We start from the raw sequence: 13901 nt of genomic DNA on the forward strand, positions 1-13901 counted from the left end.
TAAGAAGGTCTGAGAGACAAGTTACAAGGCCAACCTATCTAAGTGACTATGTATTACTCGCAGAAATAGAAGGAGAACAGCTTCTACTTATGTTGAATGAAGAACCATGTGATTTCAGAGAAGCAAACAAATCGCAAGAGTGGAGAAATGCGTGTGAAGAGGAGATCATGTCTATAACAAAGAACAAAACTTGGAGTCTTGTTGATCTCCCTGTTGGAAGTAAACCCATTGGTCTTAAGTGGGTTTTTAAACTAAAACGTAACTCAGATGGGAGCATAAACAAACACAAGGCAAGATTAGTAGCAAAAGGATACGTGCAAAAACATGGAGTTGATTTCGATGAAGTCTTCGCCCCTGTAGCTCGAATTGAATCAATCCGTCTTATCATTGCCTTAGCAGCCTCAAACGGGTGGGAAATACACCATTTAGACGTAAAAACCGCCTTCCTTCACGGAGAACTGAAAGAAGATGTTTATGTTACTCAACCAGAGGGTTTTGTAACCAAAGGAAGAGAGGAAAAGGTCTATAAACTACACAAGGCTCTTTATGGCTTGAGACAAGCACCAAGGGCATGGAACACCAAACTCAACAAGATCTTGAGAGATTTGAACTTTGAAAAATGTTCTAAAGAACCCTCCCTTTACAGAAAACAAGAGAAGGATACTCTCCTCATTGTAGCGGTATATGTTGATGACCTGTTAGTCACCGGCTCCAGCTTAGATTTGATAAATGCTTTCAAGAAAGAGATGTCGGGAAAGTTTGAAATGAGTGACTTGGGTAAGCTTACCTACTATCTTGGTATTGAAGTTTTTCAAGGAGAAGGTGGAATAGTGTTGAAACAAGAAAGATATGCAAGGAAGATTTTGGAAGAGGCTGGAATGAGTGAATGTAATGCGATTCAAACACCAATGACAGCGGGTTTAGAACTTTCTAAGGCACAAGAAGAAAAACAGGTCAATGAACTAGATTACAGAAGAAATATTGGGTGCCTTAGGTACCTACTACATACACGACCTGATCTCTCTTTTAGTGTTGGAATATTAAGCAGATACTTACAAGAGCCAAGAGAGTCACACGGGACTGCGTTGAGACAAATTCTGAAGTATATCCGAGGCACTCTTGAACATGGTCTCTATTTTAAACAAGGAACAGAGTTGGGACTAGTTGGTTACAGCGACAGTAGTCATAGTGTTGACGTCGACGATGGGAAAAGTACCGCAGGACATGTGTTTTACCTTAATGAATGTCCGATCACGTGGTGCTCTCAAAAACAACAAGTTGTGGCACTATCTTCTTGTGAAGCTGAGTTCATGGCGGCAACGGAGGCAGCTAAGCAAGCGATTTGGCTTCAAGAATTGCTAGCCGAGATCATTGGTACAATGTGTGAAAAGGTAACCATACGAGTAGACAACAAGTCAGCGATTGCATTGACCAAGAATCCGGTGTTTCACGGAAGAAGCAAACACATTCACCGGAAGTACCATTTTATACGAGAATGTGTTGAAAATGAGCAAATTGAAGTTGAGCACGTGCCGGGTGAAAAACAGAAGGCGGACATATTGACAAAGGCTTTGGGAAGAAACAAGTTTAAAGAGATGAGAGATCTCATTGGTGTTCAAGACGTGAAGAAGCTTGAGCTCAAGCTTAAGGGGGAGATTGTTGGTTTAAGCTTGAGAAGTAAACCGACAATTACTTGAACCGCAAGGCAACGGTTTAATGAAGTGATAAGGCTAGATCTTTTAGGAGTTATCTATAAGATTTAATGTAATCCTAGTCGAGTTATGATTAGGGTTTTGAGGTTTACTATATAAGCATATATCGGGTTGTGATATAGCTTATGAGAATTGAGAGAGATTAAGAAGAACTTTAGTTTGAGTTAGTTCTAAAGTTAATAAAGAAGGTGTTTTCTTAAGCGTGTTCTTAACTTCTTATTCATATTATTCAATTCTAGATGGAGTTTGAAGATTCAGCTCAAAAACATGAGGCTTGTTTTTTTGTGTTTGAGGAATCACAATCATACAACCAAAGCGTTCGTGATCAAAGGCATGGTGCATGGAGAGATGACATGATCAGTGAAGAAATTAAGATGATAGAAGTCTTTAAACCCTTGACCATATTGAGTCAATGAATTTTCACAAACTGATACTTCAATGGGTCTATACTATCAACTATAGGGATCATTTCAAATTGCAATTTATATTATAAAAAAAAAGTTATCGCAAATTCGACAATAAAACCATAAAATATGTCAGATTATTTTGATATCGATCTTGGATTAATTATACTATAATAAAGTATAATATAAAATATCAGAAAATTATTTCAAAATTATGATTTCATGCTGCCTACGATGCGAGCACGAACCTAGTATAAATGTATTATGTATATGAGAAGTTGAATCGTGTGTAAATGTAACACATACTCGTATGTACAGTTGATCATCATGTATAAATGGCGTTGAGTAACAAATTTCAAATTCAATTAAAGGAAAAAAAAAAAAAGCACTAAACCACCAGCTTCTCAATTCAGTAGTGAGAACAAAACACTACTTCTCAGAAATTTCAGAATTCAAGTTCCTTTATCTCATCTTTAGGCCAATCCTCAGCGAGATACGACCAGGAGTAGGGACATCGATCTTTGCAAATCCTACAATCTTGAGAACATCTGATAAATTTTTCAAGCTTTTGAGTGGCGGTCGTTATAACATAACCGTCTATAGATTTCACCATAGGAAGCAAATCATGCGGGAGTTTGTAAAACATTAAGAATCGTGAGGTTTCGAAGGCCGATGATTAAGCGGTAAACTGCTAGGTTACTAACCAAAGAGCACCGTAAACTCAACCTCTTGAGGCTATGGAGGTAACGCACCATTTCAATGGCCTTGTAATCTTCCAAATGACCCAAATATTTTAAGTTGGTTAGGTTACTACAACTCTCTCCCACAGCCTGAAACTCAAATGTCCCGGTGAAAGAGTGTTCATGAGCGATGATCAGTGTTTTAAGATTCTTTCATTGACTGAAAGCAAACCGCAATGAATTCTTGGTTTGATAGCACCAGATTGGTAAAGCAAGTTTCTCTATATTTGGCATCCTGAGAAACAAAAAACGTATGAGAGCGTGGCACACCATGCAAGAAAATCTGGTTAGATGATTGATGAGGTTTACTTCTCAGCAGCGAACTTGAGACCATTTTCTTGTAAATAGGAATTGAAGTTAAAGAACAAATTCTTCGGGGTCATGCAGCTCAACTTGCTGATCTCAATCAATAGATTCATGAGACTTATGCCGCCTTGTACTTCAAAATAGTCATGAAAGAACCGGGAGATGATCTTAGTCAAAAGATTATTAGAAAGGCCTTCATCGTCGTCAACCGGGTGCTTGTAATAGAAGATTGGTCGTACTTTACTCTTAAAGACAAAACTGTTGGAGATATCTAATTCTTGAAGCTTGGTGAGGTCGACCGTGTTCCACAAAGTACTTTTGTTAGAGGCAAGGAACCAAGAGATGCATACACGTGAAGCTCCCATGGTAATGTCCATCAAGTCGAGCTTATTGAAGATAAGTTCAAGAATGTCTCTGTTTACATCTGCCCATTTTGAAACTTCTCCTAAGCTATCCAAATTCTCCATCACGTTACAACTGCATACAGAAAAAAAAAAAAAAAAAAAAAAAGAAGGTTGAAAATCATTGTACATAGATAGATTCTTGAATTTACGTAAAGCTTGTACAAGAAGATAGTACTTTTCATTATAAACAAAAGAAGAATAAGTCAATAAACCCAAAATATTGTAGTGTTTTACAAAATAATGCTACAGCAATTCCATTGTTACATATTTACAACACCAAAACTGCAACTCTACTTCTTTACTTCTATTATCTATTGCTTAATCTTGTGTTTTAAAAAAAGAAGTAAACAAGCTAGATATGGTGGTACAAAACTCGCTATTCGGTCGTGATTTGAGATTCAATTATCAGCAACTTCTCTACTTAGAAAAGGTATTTTAAACTCCTTTCTCCGAAAACAATAAACAAACAGAGCAACCCATTCAAGCAAAGCATCATAGAAGGCACTATAATCAAACGAAAATAATAAATTAATAGTAATAATTCATAAATCTATAGCAAGGAGATAGAATTAAACGAACTACCTTGCTTAGCTCTTACGTTATGTTCGTGGAGAGTTCTGGACTTCTGGCTAAGAGGATAACTAGGGTTTTTTTCGTTTTGCGAAAAAGCTAACTAGGTTTTTTTTTTTTTTAATAAAGTGAAAAATACCGAAAATATCCCACACTTACGAGTTATTATTAACCACTAGAATTTAACCCGCGGTATACCGCGTGGCTATATTTTTTTTAAAAATGTAATATTATTTTTTAAAAGATTAACTAAAGATATATCATATTAATTTGTATTTTTAAATGTAGATATCTATTTATCAATTTTTGAAGTATAGATACGAAAGCATACATTTTTTTTTAAGTAACCATGTATGGTGGATTTTAAAATTTTGAATATTTTACTCTGCAGTATACCGTGGATCTGTTTTTTTATAACTAAAAATTTTAAACTTTAAGTTGGATTTGTTTTGTTAATATTGTTTCTTTTGTTTTGTGTTTAAGATTGTATAATTGTATTTTGATTGTCAATTTTAGGATTTCATCCGTGATATACCGTTATTTATTAATATCGACCCAAACCCGTCATCCCATATAAACCTGTCTATATTATCTCGTTAGCTAAATTATTAGTGTTATAAAATCCAAGAAAATAAATTATTATTGTTATAAAATCTAATAATTTTAGGATCTCACCCGTGATATACCGTTCTTTGAACGATTTTAAATTTATACTACTAATATATATTTCAAATTTATCATATAAATTATATGATTTCAAGTTTTTATGTTTTTTTTTTTAATTTAAATAAAGCAACGTCTTAAATGATGATAGATATAGTTCTTTTTTCTGTATGTGTATATGATTTTTCTATGTGAATATTTTAATTATTATAAATTAGTATTTTTATTGCTATGCAAAATGTTAATATAAATATTTGTTATAAAAACTTTTTGAAGATATATGCAAAGATTGTGTAGAGATTTTTAGAAACAAATTAGGCAAAATATTGTTTGGTTAATATCTACATATACATTTTTACAGGGGATTTTTGCAAAAAGTATTTTGGATCCGGGTTTTACCCGGGTTTAACTCTATCCGGATCTTGGATAAGGAATTTTAGGAATGATGTAATAAAAACAAACGAATATTTTGAGTATAATTGCTATAACAATTCTGTTTAATGTTTCTTTAATTACAAATAAGTTACCTATTTTAATGGTAAATAATCTTTCATATTAATGACCCTAATAAATAGCCGATTTTAATGGAAAATCGTTTTTCATATTTATGCTCATAATAAATGTCCAGATTTTAACAATATATATATATATATATATATATATATTTTAAAGAAAAAATGTATTTATTTTTTAACAATATATATATATATATATATCTATATATACATTTTTGGAGAAGATTTGGTTCAAAATATCCTTTTACAATTTTGTATTTGTACATTTAGTCCCTACAAAAATAATCTGACAAAAATATTGTATTAAGTAAATTTTACAAAACAATAAAAATCCATTAGTTTGTAAGGGGTTCAATGCTATTGATAACTCACTAAACATTCCTAATTTTTCGTAACCTCGATTTGAGTTTAAAATATATAGAAATCAAATATTTAATTTTAAATGCTATTGATAATCAAAATATCAATCATATCTACTAAATATAAACTACTAAAACAATAAAATCAAAATCAAATCTAAATTAGTATTATATAAATCGAAATTAAACGATTGATTTAGTAAATATAGAAATCATATATATTTACAGAGCAAATAGTTTCCTATTTTAATGCTAGAGATTTTATTGTATTTAACATTTGTTTCCTATAAAAATTGAACAATATTAATTGAATATCAGTCTCAAATAGACAAATTGGAAATGTCACATCACTAAACGATTTTATCCTTATTTGATCAAGCATATACATAGCATATTTTTTTGTGACGCTTTAAAGATTTTCAACGATATCAAATTCTTGCTCATCAAGATTTTGAATATTCTCTAACCTAAAACCCTACTAACTATCAAAACACTATAAATACTCACTCATTTCTCCAATCTCTAAACACAAACAAAAATCTACTGGTTTCTTGGGTGGTTTACGTGATTTGTATATCTTAAATTTGTACTCTATAAGTATGGATCTAACTTTATGCTGTACATTGCTTTGGATTTTTCAAGAGAATGGATATCAGTTGCTGTTTCTGAGCGCTCGTGCCATCGTTCAGGCATATCTAACGAGAAGTTTCTTAAATAATCTGAAGCAGGTAAGAGTGATATCATTTTATGATCGATATCCCTCTGCTACTTATGGAATCATGTTTTCTTACTGGCTGCAGGACGGAAAAGCTCTACCAAATGGCCATGTGGTCATTTCACCAGATGGCCTATTTCTAGCATTGTACCGTGAAGGTTAATCTTTATACCCTTCAAGATTCATTTAATTGCAGCATCTTTACGGTTTTTCCATTCAATAGTAAATATCTTAAATATACACAAACAAAAAGACAGACCAAATTATTTATTGATTCTGTGATGAGTCAAAATTATTGGAGAAGAAAGGAAATTGCTGATGTTGACCAAATTGGTTTCTTGTGTGGTTTACGTGATTTTGTTGACTAGATCGATATAATTTGTGATTTGTGAATTTGTGAACCAACTTTAGGCGTTCACGTTCTAAAGAAAATAAATGTGCATCGGCCTATTTCAATACTAGGGTCTATATCCTTACCAAAAAATAGTTTAAAGTAGTTATAATATTTAAATTTTATAAAAAGTTTATAATATTAATAATATTTGAACTTTATAAAAATTAAAAATATATATAATATAGAAACCATTTAAAGCAAACTTTTAAACTAACTCAAATTATATATCTTTTTAAAGAAATATATATTTTTTTTGTCAACAACTTTTAATTAAAAATTCAAAATAACCATTCCTGAGGAATGTTTTTTACATATGTGATGTGATGCAGTTTGGTACGAACTTTTAAAAAAATATTAATAAAAAGAAAATTAACAAAATGATGTTTAATTTCACGGGACGGAGTTATATGGTGGGACGGGTTTGGATCGATATTAATACGGGATAGTATACTACGGGTGAAATCCTAGATAGAATTATTGAAATACAAATATGTATTTTGAGTCGATATTAAATCTTTTATGAAGTTTCAAATATTATAAATATTTGAACTTTATAAGAATTTATAAGAAGTATAAACATTATAAATATTTACAACAAATACAATTATGTAATACTAATTTTATTTTGAAGTCTTTAAACATTATAATGTTCTTGGTCAACCAGTCCGAGTCTTTAATCTTAAATACTAAACAAAACAAATACAACTTAAAATTTAATATTTTTTCAAAAACGCATCTCGATTCTTTTATAAGAAGTTTAAACATTATAAATATTTAAACTTTATACTACGGGTGAAATCCTAAAATTGACGGTTTTGGATTGATATTATTACGGGATAATATAGTACGGGTGAAATCCTAGAATTTACAATCAAATAAAATTAACAAAACAAATATAACTTAAAATTTTTAGTTATAAAATATCATTTCGCGATGTACTATACATTTAAATCAAACAAAACAACATCATATATCTATAGATCATCTTAAAAAAACATTGAATATTTATTTAATAAACATATAGGCCCGCGGTGTACCGCGGGTTAACATCTAGTCTTTTATATAAATTTTGTAAAAGTAATAATAAATGTCAATGACATTCTTTGTAAATACTGCCCAACCCCAGGATTTATTTGCTAAAAGTGTTCCAAAAATGTATATATAGATACTACAGTAAAACTTCTATAAATTAATACTCTATAAATTAATAACTTTTCTAAATTAATAAATTCTTTCGGTCCCGAGTTAGGACCTGCGTAAAATATGACATAAATCGATAAATTAATAAGATAATAATTTTTCTGAAAATTCCATGTAAACATATAGTCACATCTATATTATAAATTAATAATTATAGAAACTTATCAATATATATATATATATATATAGATATGTATATTTAACATAATATATATATATATATATGATAGAAATTTATACATGTCATATATGAATTACTATGATATATATTTAAAATATTATATGTAAAAATTTTAATGAAATATGACTCTATTATTCGAAAAAATTTTGTGTTATTTTTTAAACTTAATAATTGCTTCTCTACTTGCAATTGGTTTTAAACAGATATTACTTATAAAGAAAAATTTTATTTTAGATATAAATTAATAAAATTTCATATTCCCAACATTATTAATTTATAGAGGTTTTACTGGGCCTGGTGCCTCTCTACTTCAACTTATAAAGTGCAGCAGGGGAGACGTAGAGATATTTGGTCAGGACCATGACGACAAGTCAATCCAAGAAGAGCAAAATAGAGAACAATTCTCAGTCTCTCGAAATCTCGAGAGAGAAGAACTTCAATGACGTTCCTTTGGACGTTGCGATGGAGATATTTATGAGATTGCCTGTGAAATCAGTAGTTAGGTTTCTCCTACTCTCAAAGTTTTGGGCCGACATTATCCGAAGTTGACATTTCATCACGTCTTTCCAGGTTAGGTCTTCATTGCAGTCTCGTCTACTAGTCGTGTTTATTGATTTAGATAGACAACGGAACTGCGAAAATTGGTACTTCTTTTCGCTGTCTTCATCATCAACGTCTTATCTATCACGTGTTACATGTCTTTCTCCAGATTATGTGTACTATACTTATTATGTTAATGGCTTGATAAGCTTTGGATATGGTCTAGAGAAATACATAGCTAACCCTAGCACCGGTAACCCTAGCACAGTTTTAGGTAGGGTCCAAACCAGGAGTACGGTCGCACATAGTTTTTTCGGGTACGATCCGGTTAATGATGAATACAAACTATTGGTATTGTGCATGAAGGAAAAAATGCAACGTCATGATGGTCGAACTCGAATATTACAAGTTACAACTATCATCTCAACATCAAGTAGTCACATTGGGAATTGAAAAGAAACAATGGAGAATGATTGATTATAGAACTCCTCACGGTCCTGTGCTTAACAGTGTGTGCATAGATGGAGTTATATATTATGTTGCGTTTACGGGCACTGATTTGTCACAGCTGAGCTTAATGAGATTCGATTTGGGGTCTGAAAAGTTGGATCTTTTTACTAGTTTATCCGCGGACTTTCCAGCTGCATTTCTACATGGTTTCAATTTGATGAGCTACAAGGGGAAAGTAGCCTTAGCCACTAAAACTTCATTTAATGAATTTGAAGTGTGGATTTTGGATCAGCAAGTCGAAACTCATGGATGGTTGAAGAAAAGTTTCAGTATCAAAGGTAAGAAGTTGCTATATTCTGGTTTATTTATCACAGGCACTACTCATACAGGTGAGTTTGTTTTGGCACTACGGTTCTATTCTAATAACTTTTATGTTATCTATTACAATCCCGACACGAAAAGTTTTAGAAAAACCAAGGTTCAAGTACACGCAGACTATGAGTTCAAGCATCGGGAAACAAAAGCAATGTTTTTTCGGATTATGTAGAGAGTGTTAGGTTGTTGTAGGAGAGAGTTTCATGCTTTGATACATATAATACTTGAAATGTTTTTTTTTTTAAATATATATAATTAATCAAGAGTGATCCGGGCTCTTATTAATCAGTTAATTCCTTCAGAGTGAGTGTAACCTTCGATTAACCCATTTACCAAGTTTTCTAATAGGTTCATGTCATTATTTCAACTGGCCAAATAGAGTGAATATAATATGGGTTATATTAATTGATATGCCCAGACTATCCAAAAATTAAGTATCTATGCATAATAATATTATCTACTATACATTTTTGCAACACTTTTTGGGGTTCCTAATCGGGTCTGATTTTATTCAATTTTGACCCGGAAATTAAATGATTTCGACACGGAAATATGCCAATCGGATCCTTCCATTTTTGATCTTTTGACCCGAATTTGTTTGAATCGGATGATTCCTTAATCGATTCTCTACATTAAATCCCCGAAAATCTCTATTTAGTTTGGATCCAAAAATTCAATTTAACAATATTTGATTTCCTAATATTACCTAATAAAGATAATCAATCAACAAAATCTTTCATACCATATAATGTGATTTTAAACAACTAACCATATGTAAAATCGTTTAAATGTCAATCATTAAGTAAAGATTCCGAATCTTAAAGATTATTACCTAAATTGCAATCACCATTTGATAATTATCCAATTATACAATAATTTATTCTTACCAATTTCCATCTTTATAAAATGTAACGATAATCGCATATATTTGTAGATTCTTTTTACGCTAATACTTTTAACAATTATTATACATGCAATCGAGAGAATATAGCAAATTAAAACTGTTTTCAAAACTCACGCTCCTTATTAATGACATATTCCTTATCTAAATACTAAATTCTCTACATCATTCTGTAATTCGGTAATAGTGATATTTTTAAAGTTTGTAAATTTGCCTAACAAGATTTTTGATAATCACTCACGCATATCCCTCACATCTTATTAGACCACTATATATACGTTTTATTTTCAGCAGCTATGAACATCGACTCCCAAAAGCGAGTCTATTATACCATCACCTCTATTATATAACCATCTTTACAAAGGTACGTTGATTTTCGATTTGTTAATTGCTCTTACTTACCTTTTTCTGGGTCTTCTCTGTGTACATACGGAGGTAGCAATCGCGAGTTAATACAGATTTTGCAAGATCCATTTGCAGAACAATGGTTTGATGAAAATCTGGAGATTGCACGAAGATCTAGCGCCGGCTGTGCATGGTGGCAGAGCAAACAGAAGAGCTTTAGGTTTTCCGATCAATTTTGGTCGGTGATTAGAGTTTTTGGATCGAGAATGGGGCAGTTATGGAAAAAGAAAAGTGACTTATCAATTAAGTGGGTCACTTCCAATTATTAGCTTTGAGCCCAATACTTTCTCTATATGTGTATGTGTATCTCATTTAATCTCTTTTGAAGTGGACGAATTAAGATGTGGTTTTTGTTTTTGTTTCTTTTGAATTTGCATATATTTGTTTCCAAAATATGATAAGATGCAAAACTGAGAAAATTTCACCATTCTAAAGGGTAAAGTATTTCTAAGATATGAAAAATTAAAATATTTATACCAATTGAAAAAAAAATGTAAACTGGGTTGTATACTAACTATGATTTAATTTGCGTTTTACTATGGGATTATTTTTTGGTTTTATACAATTTATAATTAAAAATTTGTTGGCTTAATAATCTATATATTAATATAACAAACAAAGATACTTGCCATAAACTAATGATAGTCCAAAAATAGCCCAAAGTGTAATTATTTTATTTGTCTTTCACTAAGTTTTAGTTAGTTAGACTGAAACTTTTAAATTGACTTGAATTATATATATTTTAAATAAAAATACTGTGGAAGTCGAAACTAACACAATCGAGATTTGTCTAGGGTTTTATTTTAGGGATACGATAAGCGTGAATTCTCAAAGAACAACAGAAAACAATTGTAACCAAAGATGGTGTTCTTGATTTTATTGATAAAAAGAGTAGTTTTGATCGTACAAGAGTTTGATCGTAAAAGAAAAAGGTGTTCGTGCTGTAAGAGCTTTGTGTAGTATAAATTCTAGAGCGATATTGCTTGTTTTCCTATGAGAGCCTTGAGTCTCTTTATATAGCGATCATAAACCGCCTCTCCAGCGATATTCTCGGAAGATTTCCATTTATCTTGAAGTCGGCTTAGAGTATCGCGGATTTAGGATAATTTCCTTATTCTTCAGAGTTTCTTGGAAGATTTCCTGATTCGAGTTGATCCTTCGAGGTTCTTCCTTATCATTTCTGGGTCTATCAGAAATGATCCTTCTTTTTCGGAAATGACGCCTTGCCTGGAAATGGTACTTTGAAGACGAATAGTTACTAAGTCTTTGCCTCGGGTGATGATGGAGACTTAGCTTCGGATAACTTGTGCAATCGGCTCGGAGATAAGAGAAGCGCGGCCCGGGTTTCCGAGGGAAAGCGGCTCGGGCACACAGAAGGAGCCAGCTCGGGCGTCCTGGCGTGAACCAGCTCGGGTACTCGAAGAGAGCTGGCTCGGGTTCACAAGCTTGCTGGCAGATCCCGAGCAGGCTACGGGCGTTGATATGATCATGGATACGCAAGCTTTGGATGAGGTTCCCGAGGAAGCATTGATCGTTCCCGAAGGCCCCATGACGCGATCCAAGACAAGGAAGCTAGCCGGAGCTGTTTGGAAAGTACTTGGCAACGTTAGGAACAAGGAGGAAGACCAACTTACGCAATGCACCTTCACCTCAATATCATTTGTGGATTCATCTTGAGGTTGGCCGCAAGCTAAGTTGTTGTACTCTTTTTCCTATACTCGGTTTTGTCCCAATGGGTTTTCCGAGTAGAGGTTTTAACGAGGCAATGACTTATGCTTACCATGGACGGTCCAAACTCATGTGAATTGCATTTATATTATGGTTGGAAATAAATCAAAAGGACATGACCAAACCCATGGAACATTCTCGCCAACTTGGAGTCCAAGGGTCATTCAAACTCTAATTTATTTTAGTCTTTGGTCTTAGTCTTTGTTTTCATTTTCAAGGTAGTCTTGTTGACTAGCCTCTTCTCATTCTTCTTCTTATAAACTCATGTAATCCTTTCATTTCAATAATAATCTTTTATCTAAAATTTTTTTGAGAAGTTTCTCTCTTGTTCTTTGTGAACTTTTTCGATCTCTTTGGTGGTTAGCCAACGAAATCACTTCGATCATTGGGTGGTTAGCCTCTTGATCTCAATCGATTCCAAGGTGGTTAGCCGAAGAGTCACAACCGTTCCTTAGGTGGTTAGCCTACGGTTCAAACCAGGTTTACCGAGTGCCGTTCATAGCCCTCGATGCAGCCATTCACTTTCCTCGCCTTGTTCATCCAAGGATCTATCCATTTCAATACCAACAAGAGTGTGCAATCTTTGGGAGTTCGTATCAAGCGTTCCCCGAGGCGACCGTTGTACTGACCCGAGGTGAATGGCACTTTGCACCGAGGTGATGGCTTGCTTCCTCCGAAGTGGTTGGTACGCTTCCCCGAGGTGCCTTCAGAAGTTCCCTGAGGCGTCCAAATCCGGCTCGGTGCTAAGGGATGGAATCCGACCCCAACAGTTAGCCCCTCAGCTCTTTGATTTGAGGAGCAAACGATGAGCTTCACGACTGTTAGTCCGAGCCGTTTTAAACTTTGTTCCGAGCCCATCCTTGTATGCCGAGGAGTTTCTCCATGTTTCAAAGATGGTTTGTGTCCCTCGGCGATCCTTATTCTCTTGACGATTTGAATTCCCTTGACGTTTCGTCTTCTTCTAGCGTGTGACGGTTGAGTTTCCTTCTCGAGAAGTGAAAAAGTTTTCGCTTATTCCCGAGATTTCGGCGGACGTGAAACTCTCTCCGAGCTCACGCGCGTCTGACGCGCCGAAGTGTTCTATAAATACTTGTCTCACGATTTGTTTCTTCAGTTCAGCAATTTTTCAGCAAAAATCCAAAGGTTCGTTTCTTTTGCTCTGATCTTGATTTCTCTCTTAGTTTCTTTTTCCATTTTATCTTCCGTCGCGTCTCCGCCGTGGTTAGGTCTAGATTTGATTTTGCCGATCTCCTAGGTCTTGTTTTTTCAATCGTTCTGAGCCAGAGAATGTCCCTTTCAGACTCAAGTGATTCATCCCGAGGTAGAAGTATCCATGTTC

At 33.5% G+C, this 13901-nt stretch overlaps 2 protein-coding genes and 1 long non-coding RNA gene across 3 annotated transcripts; 2 read left to right on the forward strand and 1 right to left on the reverse strand.

Moving 5' to 3' along the window:
- Positions 1 to 2438: 2438 nt before the first annotated feature.
- On the reverse strand, positions 2439 to 3629 carry LOC9308672 (putative F-box protein At4g11580). Its single transcript, XM_021023484.1, is given in 3 exon segments — positions 2439 to 2757; positions 2759 to 3091; positions 3166 to 3629. Coding segments are annotated over 3 exon segments (993 nt in total). The 3' UTR covers positions 2439 to 2561.
- Positions 3630 to 8523: 4894 nt separating this feature from the next.
- LOC9308673 (F-box protein At4g11590) lies at positions 8524 to 9797 on the forward strand. Its single transcript, XM_021020110.1, is given in 3 exon segments — positions 8524 to 9105; positions 9107 to 9680; positions 9683 to 9797. Coding segments are annotated over 3 exon segments (1194 nt in total). The 3' UTR covers positions 9721 to 9797.
- A 198-nt stretch (positions 9798 to 9995) lies between these two features.
- On the forward strand, positions 9996 to 11193 carry LOC110227681. Its single transcript, XR_002331364.1, has 2 exons — positions 9996 to 10793; positions 10910 to 11193. It is a non-coding gene; the product is annotated as an uncharacterized LOC110227681 (long non-coding RNA).
- The last annotated feature ends 2708 nt before the right edge of the window (positions 11194 to 13901 follow it).

This window comes from Arabidopsis lyrata (genome assembly GCF_000004255.2).
Source record: "Arabidopsis lyrata subsp. lyrata unplaced genomic scaffold ARALYscaffold_6, whole genome shotgun sequence".
In the NCBI taxonomy this organism is placed as follows: domain Eukaryota; kingdom Viridiplantae; phylum Streptophyta; class Magnoliopsida; order Brassicales; family Brassicaceae; genus Arabidopsis; species Arabidopsis lyrata.